This window comes from Solanum pennellii, chromosome 5 (genome assembly GCF_001406875.1).
Source record: "Solanum pennellii chromosome 5, SPENNV200".
Classification (NCBI taxonomy): domain Eukaryota; kingdom Viridiplantae; phylum Streptophyta; class Magnoliopsida; order Solanales; family Solanaceae; genus Solanum; species Solanum pennellii.
The window spans coordinates 1,224,791-1,242,927 of record NC_028641.1 but is presented as its reverse complement, the minus strand read 5'-3'; the positions used below and the strand labels follow the sequence as shown (position 1 = coordinate 1,242,927).

At 31.8% G+C, this 18,137-nt stretch overlaps 3 protein-coding genes across 6 annotated transcripts; 1 reads left to right on the top strand and 2 right to left on the bottom strand.

The window, feature by feature from the left end:
• Positions 1–3,728: 3,728 nt before the first annotated feature.
• LOC107020081 (germin-like protein subfamily 1 member 1) lies at positions 3,729–5,385 on the bottom strand. The gene is made up of 2 exons (XM_015220408.2): positions 5,121–5,385; positions 3,729–4,345 (listed from the first exon to the last, which is right to left on the bottom strand). Exons 1-2 carry the CDS (start codon positions 5,383–5,385, stop codon positions 3,948–3,950), a joined length of 663 nt encoding a protein of 220 aa, XP_015075894.1. The 3' UTR covers positions 3,729–3,947.
• Positions 5,386–9,418: 4,033 nt separating this feature from the next.
• LOC107020373 (uncharacterized serine-rich protein C215.13-like) lies at positions 9,419–14,583 on the top strand. 4 transcript variants are annotated; one of them, XM_015220707.2, is made up of 8 exons: positions 9,420–9,573; positions 10,191–10,284; positions 10,756–11,580; positions 11,721–12,383; positions 12,517–12,578; positions 13,281–13,355; positions 13,578–13,674; positions 14,036–14,583. In XM_015220707.2, the coding sequence occupies exons 2-8, from the start codon at positions 10,243–10,245 to the stop codon at positions 14,078–14,080; spliced, it is 1,809 nt and encodes a 602-aa protein (XP_015076193.1). In that variant the 5' UTR covers positions 9,420–9,573; positions 10,191–10,242; the 3' UTR covers positions 14,081–14,583. The 4 variants fall into 4 exon arrangements, with proteins under 4 accessions (XP_015076197.1, XP_015076193.1, XP_015076194.1 ...); XM_015220708.2 differs by lacking the exon at positions 9,420–9,573 and adding an exon at positions 9,590–9,726; XM_015220710.2 differs by lacking the exon at positions 9,420–9,573 and adding an exon at positions 9,751–10,108.
• A 433-nt stretch (positions 14,584–15,016) lies between these two features.
• On the bottom strand, positions 15,017–18,059 carry LOC107018659. The gene is made up of 2 exons (XM_015219194.2): positions 17,926–18,059; positions 15,017–16,747 (listed from the first exon to the last, which is right to left on the bottom strand). Exon 2 carries the CDS (start codon positions 16,744–16,746, stop codon positions 15,340–15,342), a length of 1,407 nt encoding a protein of 468 aa, XP_015074680.1. The 5' UTR covers position 16,747; positions 17,926–18,059; the 3' UTR covers positions 15,017–15,339.
• Positions 18,060–18,137: the final 78 nt, after the last annotated feature.

Below are 18,137 nucleotides of genomic sequence, written 5' to 3'. Positions count from 1 at the left end.
AAAATTTATTAATATTTGAAATATGTTCAACTAGTCATTGGAATATTGACTAATTAATAATTAGCATAATCTTAGCATCTCTATATTTCAGCCAAACCAAGAGTATTTGTTGAGTTTGAATTACGCGTATCTGTACTAATTTATGGTGTATTGCTTATTTCGTGGCTATTTACCTGTTCATTTTAGATTTGTTCGTATTTTAAGAAATAATGATAAATATAAATATTTGATTACAATATTTATATTAATTAACATATGCCTTGAAAAATAATTTGAGAAATAAGTAATTGTTATTAAGAGTAAATTATAAAAAATAATTAGTTTTTTTTAATATGTTAAAAGTCACAAGTAAAAATAATCCAATCTATCAAAAAATAAGGAAAATTTACTAAGTTACTCCATTTGTTCACAATTTTACTTGTCTACTTTAAATTTTATATTGCTTAAAAAATGATTGATGTGTAATTTTACCATAACGTCCATATTAATTTACATTAAAACATCAAAAAATAATTATTTTTTCTCAATATGCTAAAAGTGAATAAATAAAATAATTTTTTTTAAAATTATAGACAAATAAAAATAAACGGAGAAAATTTTAGATTGGATTCCAATCTTCCATGACTCATCTAAACTTTATTGGTGTTGTATTTTATGTTACTTTATCTAAAATACAGGTATTTTAACAACAAAAGCTTAATTAGCTTTTGGTTCTCTTGATTAGGTAATGTTAATAATTAGTAGTTGTTTATATGTTTCTTCTTTTGTGAAGTCTAAAAATAAATAAATAACGTGATTAGGAACTTTATTTATTTTTAATTAATTATAGAAGAGAATGATTGATTAAGACTAATTAGGGATGTTGACAATGATTTATAACGGCAAAAAGAAATTAATTAAGTGTTAAAAAAGGGAGGTGTCCAACTCATAAGAAGAACTTTAGTTGTTACTTGGCATCAAAGTTGTTTTCAATCAATTTTTCTTATTTGGAGGTTCCTTACAAGAGAGATATGCTTTAGATATCTGCGAGTTCGAGATTCTAGTTCTTTAAATAATTGAATTTTAAATTAATACGTACTAATCTGTATATATTGAATAATTTTTGTTAATAGTATAATTATAATTATTAGATTCAACTAAATTCATAATCGTTCTTGATTGCAATTACACAAATATTTATAAATTAGGGTTTTTTGATATTCTCATTGAAATACGTGAACATACTCCTTATTCATGACACATTCATTCAAAGTTCGAATATAGCCTGTATATATCGTTTTTCTTCTCTGTCATGACAAATAGAACATACTTTCAAGAAAAACATTGAACAATAAAAAATCTCACGTGCAGAACATGACAATTATCATAAATTACTGAATTCTTGCCTTATTTTTTTTTTCTTCTTAAATTTTGTGTCGAGTTAGACAAACGCAACATAAATTGGATCAAGGGAGCACTTGCCTTGCTCAACTTGTTCTCCTAACTTAAATTTGTATGCATATGATTTGTGGGGCTCCAAAAAATTTAATGTAAATACCAAAGTATAGCACATGGAAATTAGCTGGAGGCTTCTTTTATTTGGCCTTTTGATGACCATTGACTTCAAATATTGATGTAGTACATTATATTTGTTTTAATTTCTATAATGGAAACTAAAAAAAATAAAAAAAATCGTGCCAAAGATGATGTGCTAATTAGTGTGTGTTTACTTAGTAGCCATCATTTGTATACACACACAAATATGACCAATTCATTAGTTTGGTAGGTTTTATAAATATTTCCTTGCCTTACAAGAATTTAATTGGTATTTTTAATTTTAGGTAACATATCAAGAAAATATCGCTATTTTTCTATTGATAATTGATTGAATCAATTAAAAAAAAAATAGTATCTTCGTACAGAAAAATTAGATAGCTTTAATGAGAATTTAATATTTATCATGAATTCTCTTGTTTTTTCTAAAGACGGAAAATGTTTTTTCGACTGAACTAATTTAATAATAGTAAATAAATAAATAAAAAATTATATTATAACATAATTATTTCATTGATTCGTGGTGAAAAAAATCTTTATTTTTAATATTGAGAGTATATGTAATACAACATGATGCAAAAGAAACGTGTCATGTATATTTTCTCTTGTTTTCATTGATGCCAAATTTATTTTTGTTGTGAGTTTGATATATAATAATGAGGTAAATGGTGTATTTAGTTTGACGAAAAATAATATTATTTTGAAAACGTGTGGCATTTTTTTTTATTTTTTGGATACCTCCACTAAAAGGCAAAAATGATTTCCTCAAAATTGTCTTTTCCTTCACAATTTACTCAATTTGTTATAATATCATATCACTATTCCAACCAATATATAGATATTATTATGAATGTCTTGATATTTCGATATTTTATTAAAATACTACATAATTTTCAAAAAGTATGAACAATTAGTAAATATTATTTTTGTTTCGATTCATATGACGATGTTTGACTGGAGATAGAGTTTAAGGAGAAAATTAAGTGTTTTTTTTTAAATTGTGATCTAAACCAAAGTATAGCTATTTTTATGATCATAATTACCTCATTATAGGTAAAATAAGAATTTTTTAGTTTAATTATTTTATATAAAAAAGTGTAACATTATAAGGTGAATAAAAAAAATCACATAATTTGCGATCGATAGAATTTTTTTTTTTTAAAAAATAAAATAAAATTCATAAATCCACTAATTATCAAATATATTTTCAGAAAATTCTTTATTTTGTAAAACATATTTTATAAAAATATACTTTCCACACTAATAAACACACAAAGTCTAATTTCTCTTGGATAAAAGATAGTAATAAGTGTTTTTAAAAATATATATTACTAATTTTTTTTTTTATGTATAGATTTTTTTTTTCTTCCAACTTGTTCATGTGTATGAATTCAAGAGTCCATTATTTTAGTAACACGATTTTGTAATTTCAAAAAACATAGATTTACGAATCTCTGTTTATTGTGTTTCAACTTTCAAAATCTGATAATAAAAAAAAAACACTAAAACTTAAAAGTATCGACTCTAAAAATAGACTTTGCAATATATAAAATTATATCTATTTAAATCTTAATATAAATATCATACATCGATAGATAATTAAATTAAAAAAATCAACGATAGAGTCGAAAGAGTAAAAACATTGATATCCTCATGTGAAAGCTTAGAGACTTAGGTAATTGCGTATTACTTAACTTTATTTAATTGCCAATTAAATAAATTCTCAAGTTGACGTATCTTCACATGCTTTTGTATAATTTCAACAAAAATCAAAATTAAATTATTGAGCATATAATATGTTTGCAGGTATCAGATTCGAATAATATAATTGGCATTTATAATGCAATTTGCACTTTGAAAATTATACTCTGATTGTTGGAATGTGAGGTGACCAATAAATTTATAGTGAGGATTTGTCTGTCCTCTGGCTATGTTCTGATTTAATGCTTGTATATAATGGGGCAAATTATCTCGTGTTTACGTAAGATTCGAAAAAATAATAATTAAAAAGTTATGATGTAAATAATTTTGTTATTGTTTAATATGATATTTAAACTTCTTTTGTTTATTTAACTTTTTCTAATATTTATATTCTTCGATTTTAAATGTATATAAATATAAAACTTAAATTATTATAAAATTAAATAAACAGACACAAGCATTTTACCAGTCGAAACTGTAGTCACCGGGAACCATTTGACAAAGGCTGGCAAATTTGTTTAATAAAATTAGTACAACACACATGTGATAGTTGGCATGTCATTATACACCCAAACCTACAACCTCTTTTTTTTTTCCTACTAATTAATTGAAATAACCCTAAGCAAGCTTTAATTTACTCCAATAATAAATAAAATTATTGAAAGAAAAAGTAACCATGTATACTCAACAATAACCATATTCAAAAAACATAATCATCCTCCGAGGCTCGTTCTGATTTTTGTAACGTCTTGATCGTTGATCTGAAATAACTTCTGAGATACTTCGTCTGGCAGGGTTGGCTCGGTCGCGAACGCGGCCGGGGAGGCCACTTGGAGACCAGGGTTTTGGCTACTCAGCCCAGACAAAGCCAATGCTTGCACTTTAGAGTCAGTATTATAAAGAAAATGGATCATACCTTTTGGAAAAACAAAAGAATCTCCTGGGCTTAAATTTTGGGTAAATAAGTGATTTGATGTGTTAATAAATCCAACTAAAAGTGAACCCTTTAGCAAAATAGCCACTTCTGAGGCTCTAGGGTGGGAATGAGGGGACACAAGGCTATTGGGACCAATGTCTATTCTTGCCATAGTGAGTCCTTGAGTGTTCATACCTGTAAATCGTAACGATGACAAAATTAGCTCATGAATATATGATTAGACGTTCAATTTGTTTAAGTAATTTGACCTTGTCATGAATATATGACTTGCCCAACTTGTTTAAGAACTTCTTCACGCATTGATTTATTCCATTTTTACTCGTCAAATTCAGCCTATCTAAAAGTTAGACTAATGTTTTGGTCAAATTGATTTATGAACAACCTTATCAAAATATTTAGGATGTTTATACGAGTTCGATCCATTCGACCATCTAGTTTACAAATTGTGCACAAATGTATAGATCATGTATAGTTATACTAAATATACATAAAATATACATATAATATACATACATATACATAAAACATCCACAACTTCTTTTTTTTGTTAGATATATTCTAACCTTTCTATAGCAAAATTTTATTATAATGGTCAAGTCTCTTTTAAAATCGATTTTTCATGTTATGTTTGATTGTACGTTTTGTATAACAATATTTCGCTACAACAATTTTATAAACTATCTATAGAAACAATATTGTTATAGCAAAGTCTGATTGTAAATAAAACCGTAATAAAGGAAAAGATTAGATGATTAAAAAACTTTTATGAAAACAAACAGAAACTAAATCTTGATAAGAGTTGCGGGGGTTTAGTTTTGACCTATTTTTTTGCCCATTTTGGCCCAACTTATTTCAGTTCAAGTAACTTTTGACCAACACATACATTAACTCAATTCATTTTGATTCAATCAGGTTCAGTTCAACCTGCCCATTTAACACCCCTACGCACCTGGCAAATTGAAAATTGTGGTTAGTGTCACATTGAAACCAAATACTAAGCCAATTTTACCAGCCTTGGACAATGCTGATGTTGCAAAATGAGAAATATCTACATTTTGTGGATTGATACATGGCACACCATTATAGAAATTTTCTCTTGTAGCTTTTTTGGTATCAGCCACACAATAATCTTGGAGTGGATCCGGGTCGGATCTAACCAAGCCCAATAAAACAACAAGTACACTCATACTAAGTACTATAGTTCTAGTCTCCATTTTGATTAATTTGAACATCATTAACTAATTAATGACACATATATATAAGTTTTTGTTTGGTAAAAAGATGTATTAATTAACATGTTGTATACTTTGATTAGAGATTGAGTAGCTTAAGAGCATTTAGAGGAGGAAAAAACAAGGCAAAGATATTGATAATGACCAAATTTAGAAAGTTGAGGGACCACAAATGTAAAGTGCAAGGTTTATATATAGTATAGGTTGGGTGACTTTTCATATCTTGATTTGTCTTTTACACTTTTGTTCCGATGGTTATATTTTATATCGTACTATATTGTGTTGTATTCTATTGTTTTAATGAGTATAATGCACACTATCGTTCTTTGTTGTTATATAATGTCACACATCTATAATTTGAATGATCAAACTATAGGAAAACTAGGATACAAGGTAAAACTATTATTAATTAATGAATAAAGATAAAATGAGAAGAAAATATGAAGGTAACGACGTGATCACATCAAATCGATCGTTACACAAACTGAAACTTTTACCATTCGTTGAACCTGACGATATATTTAAACGATACAATTTAATAAAATTTAAGTAACAATCAAAACAAACATTATACTAAAACTAGCAATACACAATCCGTAATTTGTAGATATTTATATATATTTTTTTGAAGGGACTTGATGTTTACCATGCAACTAATTCACTTAACTTTTTTTTTTTTGGGCCATGATATATAAATGAGAACTTTTAGATCTTTGCTTCTAAGTTAATATATTAGCCCATCTTTAGATAACAGCCCATTGGATAGATAAGAAACTTATAGGAACCTTTACATAATATAGTTGTCACCTAAAAAAATAACAATTAGTCTGGTGCATTAAGCATCCTGTATTACTGAGACTTGAGAAATGATCATACCTTAATGGAATGTGATGTAAATTTACCCTAATATAAGTATTAGCAGTTATTTTTAATGCTCGAACTCGTGATTTATAGGTCATACAAAAATAATTTTACTATTACTTCAAAGCTCGAGCAGACGTATAATAAATGTCACCTATTGGTTCTCATCTCAAAAAGAAAAAATGCAAGGTACATGAGGGTATGTTTCAAGATTATTATATTAACTGATTTTTGGAAAACATGGAACTTAATGGTTTTTTAAACTTAGAACATCTTCATGTAACATTTCTATTTGAAAATAAAATAAAATAGTAAGTAACAAAAAATTGTTAAATTTTATCAACTCAAATTATAACCTCACCATCTATGGATCAACCCATATTACCTGAGTTGGTTTGAACTTTATAACTATATTTTGATTTACTATTTTCTTATACGTAGCAAGAAAGTATAAGAAAATATTTTCTTAGTCTATTCTATAAATTTTATTTAATATGCAGCATATAACCAATGAATAAATCATTGTACTATATGTGTATAAAAATGTATATACAGTATACATTTAGTATCCAATTGTTATACGTAGAGTATATATCAACGACGAGTACAATACATTACAAATAGAAAATTATTATCGGGTTGGCTAATAATGATAAGATATTAAAATGGATTTATAGAGCAATTCTGCATTTAAACTGAAAAATTCGGTCATTTCGTTTCGGAAATTCCAAACCACAAAAAATTCCTTGAAATATAGCACATGAAAATCGATAAAATCTGCGTTTACTTGCATTAAGACTCGTTTGAACTTGAAAATGCCCTCCCGCGGATCGAACTGGATACATTGTCAACGTCTTAACGGACGTCCATGAAAAATTTTGGTCATTTCATTTCGGAAATTTCGAATCACAAAAATTCCGTGGACTTTAGCATACAAAAATCGGTAAAATCTGTGTTTACTTGCTTTGGGGCTCGTTTGTACTTGAAAATGCGCTCGTTTTCCCCGCGGGACGAACTTGATACATTGCCAACGTCTTAATGGACATCCATGAAAAATTTCGTCCATTTCATTTAAAAAAATTCCGGATCACAAAAAATTCATGGACTATGGCACACAAAAATTGGCAAAATTTGCGTTTACCTGCTTTGGGGCTCATTTGAACTTGAAAATGTGTCCGTTTTTCCAGCGGGATGAACTATATATATTGCCAACGTCATAATGGACGTCCATGAAAAATTTTGACCATTTCATTTCAGAAATTCCGCATCGCAAAAATTTCATGAATTACATCACATCATATATGTCAAGAACAAGATTAAACTAAAAACATTCTCTTTGCTTTATGGCCTTCTTGTAGTAGTGATTTGGGCCCAAAGCAATGCCCACTAAAGTACATATTTCTCCATGGGCTGTTGTACAAAGGCCTGGCCTGTTTGTCCCATAATCTTTAATTTTTTATCCTAAAAAACAGTAATTTTAAAAAAAATATATTTGGATGTGAATTTAACTTGAAAAACAATTAAAATTTTGTTGAGCTCTTGATGGGTGGGTATTAAGATCCTTTGTCTCTTTATATGGTTTTGATTTTAAAAAAAATGTGAGGTAATTATTGAGGTTGAGTTAGAACTTGTTTGAATGAACTCACTTTTCTAAGCTATTACTTTGACATGTTTTTATCCTTTTGTCTTAAAAGCGGTGTGAGGAGTGATGATTCTCACATCGGTGGGCATTATAATTTTTGAGCCATTCTCTCCTCATGAATTAGCTTTTGAGATCGAACCAAGGCTCTAAATTCATTTTCTTATATGGTATTAGAGTCAAGTCCAACCCAATTCATTATTTCGCCGGATGTTGGGCTCCCATCTCATATTGTCCATGTTTAAGATATCCGATCCCGACGTGTGGAAGAGTGTTAAGTCCCACATCAGTGATCATTAGGGTTTGTGGTCTCCTAATATGGTGTTTAACAATGCTCACCTTATGAGTTAACTTTTAAGATTGAGTTAGACTTTAAATTTTTTTTATTTATAACCAATTTTGGGATTTTAAAAAAAATCACTTAGAAGACTAACCTAAACTAATTATTTATTTTTTTAAAAAAAATTAAAACTCACCATATTTTTCTGCTTTTTAAAAAGTCAGTCCAATATATAATCAGACACTATTTTGATATGGACTAAGATTCCATTATTATTTGAGAAGAAGAAAAAGAAAGGAATTTTAAGTATTCATGTAATTGATGTACTTTTAAATTTATCATTTCACATAATTATCAATGAAGTAGAAAATACATAATTGGACAACTACCTGTAAAATGTATGAGATTTCTATTCTCATATTATTTTATTCCTTAATTTTAGTAATCATTCAAATATTTCATTTAGCTTTAGTTATCATATTATTTAGTTGTTGTTACTATTATTTTTGTTGTTTTTTGAATAGCTTTTTCGCTAATATATATATATATATATTTTACACAATTGTTTTTTAAATATATTTTACTTGAATCGAGAGTTTATTATAAATATGCATTCACATCATCTTTTATAAATTCCGTTGTAAATTTAGATTAACATATTATTTTTGTTATAAAAATATTCGCAATTGATTTAAGAATGATAGTATAAAATTTAACTGTAATCACAAATAAAATATGAAAAAATATTATTTTATTGATAAAACAAAATGGATACAAATTTGTTTGTTTCCTTAATTATAATAATCTCTCTAGATTTTCTCCATGATTCAATAACAATTAGTAGGACGTATCTTGAATATAGGATAATTTGAATCTCCTTGATATTTATTTGATCTTTATGACAAGATTTTGTGTATGTTCTTAAAGTATTTCGTTATAAAGAAAAATCTGATGTCTAAATGAAATTTAACTCGATTTATAAAATTTCACAAAATTTCAATGTCTACGATATCGTAGAGAACACTTCCACTTTCTCTAACATTGTTCAACTCTAGTTATACAGAAGAATCTAATGTCTAAATTAAAATTTAACTCGATTTATGAAGTCTCGCAAAATTTCAGTGTCTATTATATAGTAGAAAACACTTCCACTTTCTCTAACATTGTTCAACTCTAGTCCTAAATAAGAAGGCCCCACATATCCAAAGGTGCCTCTATTATTGATTATTGAATTGTTCTTTGATGAGAGATCTATCATTACTTCTTCACTCAGTGGGCCTTTCTACTTCTCTCTATCTTCTTCCCTCTCTTCTCTTCCTCATGCCCAATCTGATCATTATCTTGTTTCCCTGTCTCTTTCCATCCCCTTTGCATTTTAAACTCTTTTTTGGTAAGACCCTTTTATAATCTTTCTACTTTATTATTGTTAGATTTGTCATCATGTTATTATCACAAAATCTTTTTACTAAGATTTCAACACCAACCCAATAAAGTATTTGGCTTGATGTATCAATCTTTTCTCACTTTTAGTCCTTTTTTCTTGGTAAAGATTGTAACTTTTTTGTGTCTTTAGAAAGAGGGTGCACTTTTTTGTACCTTATTTGTGAGAAATTTTGGCTTAATGTATCAATTTTTTCTCACTTTTTGTCCTTTTTTCTTGGTAAAGATTGCAACTTTTTTGTGTCTTCAGAAAGAGGGTGTACCTTCTTGTGAGAAATTTTTAGTGTTTTGTCTATCTTGATGATTAAAGTTAGGATCTTTAGCAGTTTTTTGGAAGATCCATAAGCTGACAAATTTTGATTTTTTGTTTTCTTTTCAACAACAAAAAAATAAAATAAAATGAAAATAACTGTAAAAGAGCTGTATGGATGGATAATGTCACAAGTAAGACAATAAGGGGGTTGAGTAGAAAATAGAGCACATGGGTTGTTACTGTTCATATCTTACTTCATTTTGTTTAATTTGTTTGTTTTCATTGTTGATGTGCTGCTCTATGCTTTGTCTCAGGCAATAAATAATGTGTGTATTGTGTGAAATCTTGTGGTAGCTTTGTGGATTGATGGGTGAATCCATTGTGGATACTCCTGCTGTCAAGCACAAGGTACAGTTTTTGTGTTGTTTGATTAGTTAGAAGTTATGCTTCTTTGAGTATGTTATGTTTGTTGGTTAAATGTGTTCTTGGAAAGTTAGATCTTCTCTTTAGTCCTTGTGATTGTATTGCTCAGGGAGTTTCTTGTTCATTGATGTCTGTTATCACCTGTTGTTTCTTGCACTTTGATTATTGTGTTGTTTTGTTGAAGTTAGGTTTCTTTTTTCAGCATACTTTGACATGATCTCTGTAGTATTTTGACATGACTTCTTTACTCCCATTAGTTCTTTTTACTTGAGTCAAGTGTATGTTGGAAACAAGCTCTCTACCTCCCAAGGTAGGATTAAGGTCTCTTTACGCTCTACCCTCCCCAAACTCCACGACTCCACTGGAATTACTGGTTATGTTGTTGTTATTGTAGTTTGTAGTCCTTGTGAGTTTCATTGTGATTCTTGTTTGAGTTTATTTGGTTTTAATGAACAGATGGGTGACTCAGTCGTGTCTCGTCCTACACTTGAAGTGTCAGTTTCTTTTGGAAGGTTTGAGAATGATGCACTTTCTTGGGAGAAATGGTCATCTTTCTCCCCTAATAAGTATCTGGAAGAAGTTGAAAAGTGTTCAACACCTGGATCAGTAGCTCAGAAGAAGGCGTATTTTGAAGCACACTACAAGAGGATTGCTGCTAAGAAGCTGGAACAATTAGAGGAGGAAACACGGCAAGTTGAACAGGGAATGGAACCTCTGTCTCCAGAAGTAACTGAGCCCAAATCTGGAGATGTGACAGAAAATGGAAACTCTGATGGCGATTTCAGTTCATCCAATGGTGAGAGATCTTCTGTAGATGAGCAGCAAATGTCAGTGGTAAATTTGAAGAATAGTGATGCAGTGGATGAACCGAAGGAGGATATTACTGTTGATGTGGAGTGTGATAACTTATTGGTTACCGAAGCTAAGGAACTTACTATCTCAGGAATTGATGAGTCAAAGGATGATACTTCTGTTGATATAGAGTGTGTTAGTCCATTGGTTACTGAAGCTAAGGAAGGAACTATATCGGGGATCGATGAGTCAAATGAGGATATTTCTGTTGATGTGGAATGTGATAGCTTAGTGGTTACTAAAACTAAGGAAGAATCTATTTTGGGAACATGTGATAAAGGAGAACTTAATAAGGCTGAAGAGCGGAATCCTGAAAAAGTATGTCAAGATAGTGTAGTAGAGACTCCACAAGCGAATACTGAAGCACAAAAAGCCTCTCTCAGGAAAAGCAGAACCCCTAATGCAAATGTAAAGAATGTGCCTCGAAAGGTGATATGTTAGAACTTTTCTGTCTATTGGTACTTCAAGTATCTTATTGATCCGAGTTCCTACTATCCTGTTCTTTTGCTCGTTTATTTTTTGTTGTCTCTTCCCTGTTATTTATGTTATCGTTTCTTGTTCATGTTCAGGTATACACTCCAGAGGCTCGGGTATCCGCTGGAACAAAGAAGAAACTGACTTCACCTGTGGCAAAATCCTCAAGATTTTTTTCTCCAACATCTAAGCAAGCACCAACTTCTAAGGTCATTACTCCATCTCTACCATCAGTAAAGAAGGTGACTGGAATGTCAACTCAAAGAAGTAATAATACTCCTTTGGCACAACCCAAGAAACTAGTTCCTGGGTCATTTGTGTCCCCTTCTCAATCCTCGAACAAAAAGTTGAATGGAGCAACCCCTTCTCAATCCTCAAACAAAAAGTTGAATGGAGCATCACCTTCTCAATCCTCAAACAAAAATTTGAATGGAGCTACGCCTTCTCAATCCTCAAACAAAAAGTTGAATGGTGCAACATCTTCTCGATCCTCTAGCAAAACGTTGAATGGTGCAGCATTACAAAGAAGTGTAAATTCGCCAATGCTAGAGGACAAGAGAAGAGTTCCTACATCATTACACATGTCTCTCAGTTTGAGTTCCCCGAATTCTACAGCTTCTACTAATACAATGAGAAGATCTTTGTTCATGGAAACGATGGGAGACAAAGATATTGTCAAACGAGCATTTAAGGCATTTCAGAACAGTTATAGCCAAGGAAGATCTGTTGGAGATATGACATACGATGTACAAGATCAGGTTTATCATTCAAACATATTTGTTTCTCAATGAGTTCTTCTGCCTACTTATCTATCTGGTCGTCAATTTTTTATGTATAATTTCTTTATGTTTTACTATGTATTTAGCTGCTGGCTTCTATTTGTTTGGTTAGGTGTCGTCAAAGGAATCCGAGCAGAAGATTTCAACTTCTTCGACTCAGAAGGAGAGTGAGAGGTAATTCAATTGCTTCTTTCAACTAACTTGTAAAGGCAATACTTCTATTTTCTTTTGAGATCAACTTGTTCGACATGATTATTCTAAGTAGTTGTCTCATAATGAAATTTCTTGTGCATTTCAACTAAGTTGCCTTGGAAATTTTCTTAGGTAAATTGATATATGTAGTAGGCACCAATCTTGTCTTAAAGGTTGGTTTTGCACTTATGTTTCCGAAGGAGTCTGGGGGAGGAAAACATTTATAAATATTCTTCTCTTCATCTGTGTCGTTCGTCACTAAAACGCATGCTTCAATAGATTTTTTCACTTAAAGCCCAGCAGACACTTGTCGGTTTTACTCGCCTCCGATGACACTGCTAAGGACAAACATCTCCATTTGGAAAGACATAGTTGGACTTTCTGCACAAAAGACATTGAAATTCTTTTTCTTATCCTATTATTTCATACAGATAAAGCAGTTCTCGAGCCGTGGAAGCAGCCACTAATGCTTGCATTAGGGTAGGCTGTCTACATCACATTCCTAGGGGTGCGGCCCTTCCCTGGACCCTGCATGAACATTGGATCCTTGTGCACGGGCTTCCCTTTTCATTATTTCATACAGATGATAAGTGTACCTTGACGTGATCAGTATTCTGAAGCCAGTTGTTAATATAGGGGAAATAAGATCTCAAACGTACAAATAATTATTTACTTCAATGACAGATTAAGGAAGACACCAGATAAGGTAATCACTTTAAAAGGCCAATCAGGGACTCGCTCAACCTCTTCGTCATCAGGGTAAGATCTCAGAGATTCTCATGTGATCCTTCTCATTGTAGTCAACACTCTCTGTTATTTCCTGAATTTTAAAGAGCGCCGCCAGATGGTTTCTTTATCTTCTTTTTTTTCATTCCAAGCTTTTTTCTTTTAAACCATTCAATTATGTCCAATCCCACTAATCAGTTTTTAGAGTTGCAATTGATTTGCATACGTTAAGAAGTTAAACTTCATTTCGAGCAGGGCACCTAAAGATGCTGGCGTGGAGAAGAAAAGGGTGAATTCTATCAGAGCTTCTACTAGCTCGAGAATTGACAGATCAACTGATAAATGGAAGGAGGTATGGCAAAATCTGGCCTCCATTTACTTAGTTCTAATATCTCTAATCCAATTTATTTATCCTGCTTTGCACTTTTATCTCTCGTCTCATTTTGCTTTACCCTTAAAACATTGAAGTTCTACGTTTCAGTACTCAAAAGAGATACACAACAGTGTTCTTTCAAATATGACATGCAAACTAGTAAAGTTTTCCAACTAGTTTGAATGGAATCTGCAAGCTATAAAAAGCATTTTTGTTGTCCAAAATGACATCAGAAAGCTAATGAATTAGACTGTTCGATAATTTGTGTTGTAGAGCAGTTAACTTTCACTATTCGAAAATTTATTTAATTATTAATGTCGTTGAGCATTCCAATTCACAGGAGGTTACCAAAGGGAAGATCAAACGACCAGGATCAAATAGGTGAAATCTGAAAGTACACCTCTACAATCAGGATGAAACTTGAACTTCAGCATTAGCATGGTGGTTATTTTGTTGAGGAATGCACCACTGGATCAGTCGTGCACGCAAGATATTGAAACTGTTTTTTTTGAAGAACTTAGGCAAGAAGAGCAAGTCTTGCCTTGAAACTGCTAGCTCAGCTGCATATTCTCGTATCGATCTAGTGTATCAACACTATTCTAGACTCCTGAAACTATCTCATGTTAACTTTGGCCATTAAACTCTAGTCTAGTCGAGTCATTTAGGTTTCGTTCTCTTATATTACATAGCATTAGATCTATTCTCCCTTGTGTGTAAAAATGTTCAAGCAGAGAGCAGTTTCCATGGTTTTAGGTTCCATTGTAGTATCAAAGTTAATGTAAGATAGGGTGAAATGTGATCCATATCCAAAGTTAAATTTATTTTATATGGTATCAAATAGTAAACATTTGGATTCAATGCTTTTAGTTTAAGTGTTTGGTTGTCACACATGGTTTTGTTCAAGCATATGGTGGGAATATGGGCTGATTTATACAAATTTTCTTCTTTCTTAGTCTATCATTTAAATTTTATCCCTATTTTATAACTCATGCAACTATAGCTCATATATTTCTTAACCTTACAAATAAAATATTAGACTGTCTGTTTAACCTTTTAATAACTTGCAACATTAGAGATGCAAACTGTAAATTAATACAACTTCAAAGGTTCAAAATCATAGATGTTGCACTGGACTATGAGATATAGACAGCAAGAATGAAACATACGTCCAGTTAAGTATTTACCATCATGATTCAGCTGACGTATGCAGTCTTTACCACTACTTCGGAGAGGTAGAGAGACTGATTCTGAGTGACCCTTAGCTCAAGCAAACCATACTGGTCATAAAACAAAAACAAAAAAGATAATCGAAACATGACAATTAATAGCAAAGTAGTGCCAGTAACAATTCCCATCTCGAATGAATTTAGTCCAGAAGTTGGACATATATCTGCAACACCCTTTATCAAATTCAGGTACAGTTCACAGGATAAGAAGGCATGTACCAGACCCTATAAAAAAAACGAAACATGATAAACCTAATAAAGTTAAACTCACTACACTTCCCTTTGTACAACGTAGTGACATAATAACTATGATGTAAATTATTGTGTCCAGAGTAAGCTGGGATTAAGACCAATAGCCGCTCTCAGTTGTCCAGATTTGGAAAGGAATATACGGTATGCTACACTTTGCTAGACTCTATCAGGCTTGAGTTTGATCATCCCTTCCGAGGTTTGTTTCTTCAGATGGAAAGAATTCGTTCTGTTTAGGTTCAGACGGAAGCAATTCATTTTCCTGTTGAGGTTCAGATGATAGCGATTCTTTCTTCCCTTCTGGTTCAGACCGAAGCAATGCACTGTCTTGTACAGGTTCAGATGGAAGCAATTTTTTCTTCTGTTCTAGCTTGTATGGAAGCAATTTTTTCTTCTGGTCTAGCTCGTATGGAAGGAATTCATTGGTCTGTTCTGGTTCAGACGAAAGCAACTCACTGTTCTGTTCTGGTTCAGACGGAAGCAATTCACTGTTCTGTTCTGGATCAGATGAAAGCAATTCATTGTTCTGTTCTGGTTCATACAGAAGTAATTCATTGTTCTGTTCTGGTTCAGACAGAAGCAATTCGTTGTGCTGTTCAAGACTTCCATTTTTCACACCAAAAGCTAGTTGTATTGAACGCCATGCTTTGTGGTAACTAATGTTCAGTCCATATCTCTTTCTCATTTCTTCCTTCACAAAATTTGGTGTCATTTCTGTTTCATATTCAGGTAGAAGCTCACGGATGTAATCAGATATGACCCTTGATGTTGCGTGCCGTTGTTGGTCAGGTTTAAACACATCAGCAGAGCAAGTGTGGTTTTTCATATACTTACAAATCTTGAATAATGCAGAATCACTGATCCATGAAGAATGCACGAACCAACGGCAATTGTCATCATAACACTTCAGATAATACCTCTTTTTGGTTGACCTGACGGTCTTGAATTTGAAGTGGTTTCTGATTGCGCCATTTGTGAAACATTTCTTTAAACATTCTTTGCTCGCAAACAAAGATCCCACAACTACTTCATCCAATGAAGCATCTTCTCTCAAAATCACACCTGACAAATCGTCTCTTTTACTCCTCGATCTTTTTCTTTTTTTTGATACTTTTCTGTTCTGGGCCCTTTTTCTCAGTTTCATACCATGAGATGATTTTGTTTCCAGAGGTTCAAACTCTGATATTGGCTCAACTGGTATCGATGTCTCGTCTCTTTCAATCTGCATTTCCTCTTGTTGTACAATATTGACTGCAGACAAAGCATTGTTTTCCGCAACATCAACAATGAAACGGGAAGTCTTGAAATTTGAATCATTTTTCAACAAGTAGATGCAAGTAGTGACTTCCTCATCGTTTGTTACTTGCATTCCTTTGCTTGTTTCTAGATTCGAGTCAAACCAAATATTTGCTTTTATCTCACCCACTTTCAGTTTTAGAACCTGAAAAATCTTCTCGACAAGACCTTCAAATGTTATCCCATCATTCACAAGAATTAGCTTGATCTCATGATCCAAATACTTGTTATCTGTAGTCCATTTGCCATTGTAAGCAATATAGATGCAAACCTTATCCATCCTGCATTAAATGAAACAACCAAACATACTAAATACTTGCAAGCATTAGCTTTTAAAACTAAATCTAAAATCACAAATTTTCGGTGATTAAAAAGCACTAGCTTTTACTTCTTAATCTTAACAGCCAAACGCACACTAAGTACCGCGAATCAACAACAACTACACCTCCATCCTGAACAAATTGGGACCAACTATATGAATTCTAAGTTCTCAATTAAGCTAATATCATATATACAAAAATAATAGTAATGGTAATAATAGAAGGTTCATACGAGTGTAAAATCTATCCTCAACTAACGGATATCACCTAAAGATCTTTTTCTTCTGTCGCGCCCTATCTTTAACTAAGTCTATATTTATGCCAAGCATTTGGAGGTCTTTTGAAATCACTTTCTTCTATGTGATTTTAGGTCTACCCGACCCCCTTTTAACATCATGCATCTATAAATACACATTGAATAAGTCTAAACCATCTCAAGCGACCTTCTCACTGCAACATCCATCTTAGCATCCTCATCTCCGCAACACTTCAGGCCATAGCACCCCAACATTCACTACCATATCTAAACCATCTAAAGCGACCTTCTCAACGCAACATCATCTTAGCATCCTCATCTCCGCAACACTTACAGGCCATAGCATCCCAACATTCACTAACATATTTAAACCATCTCAAGCGACCTTCTCACCGCAACATCCATCATAGCATCCTCATCTCCGCAACACTTACAGGCCATAGCATCCCAACATTCACTAACATATCTAAACCATCTCAAGCAACCTTCTCACCACAACATCCATCTTAGCATCCTCATCTCTGCAACACTCACTTACAGGCCATAGCATCCCAACATTCACTAATAACTACCATAAACACAGTCAATCTTATAGTTATTCAACAGAACTTCCGGTAACCTTCTATCACATAACACCCCGATAACACTTCACCATTCAAACCATTCAGTTTTAATCCTACAAGCAACATTTTCATCTATCTACCAAAATTCAATATTCAATAGATAAAAATTCAATTACATAACCATAACCCTAGAATTTAAAAGAGGGAACAAGTACTAAATAAACCCTAATTTCATCGTTTTCAAAGAATCAATGCACAAAAAATATGAACCAAAAACATTAAAAAATAAAAATTAAACCAAAAAAAACATGAAAAATTACCTGAAACAAAGTAATCCGGCAGAGAAATGAATGTTTATCAGAAAAAAAATTGGCGAAACATTGAAGAAGATGAAGAAGAACGGCGAGAGAGAGAGAATGAGCTTGTGAATTATTATTTTTTTTTAGGGTAAAGGGCTTTTGTATTTGGAAAAATTACATAAATTAATACATTTTAAAAAATAATTACTGATTTTAGCGATACTTTTTGTTTA

Coding starts and splice junctions, on each gene's coding strand:
- LOC107020081 (XM_015220408.2), bottom strand. CDS start 5,385: ATGGAGACTAGAACTATAGTACTTAGTATGAGTGTACTTGTTGTTTTA. Junction 4,346..5,120: donor CACAATTTTCAATTTGCCAG/GTGCGTAGGGGT, acceptor TACGATTTACAG/GTATGAACACTCAAGGACTC.
- LOC107020373 (XM_015220707.2), top strand. CDS start 10,243: ATGGGTGAATCCATTGTGGATACTCCTGCTGTCAAGCACAAG. Junction 12,384..12,516: donor CATACGATGTACAAGATCAG/GTTTATCATTCA, acceptor TTGTTTGGTTAG/GTGTCGTCAAAGGAATCCGA. Junction 13,356..13,577: donor TCAACCTCTTCGTCATCAGG/GTAAGATCTCAG, acceptor CATTTCGAGCAG/GGCACCTAAAGATGCTGGCG.
- LOC107018659 (XM_015219194.2), bottom strand. CDS start 16,746: ATGGATAAGGTTTGCATCTATATTGCTTACAATGGCAAATGGACTACA.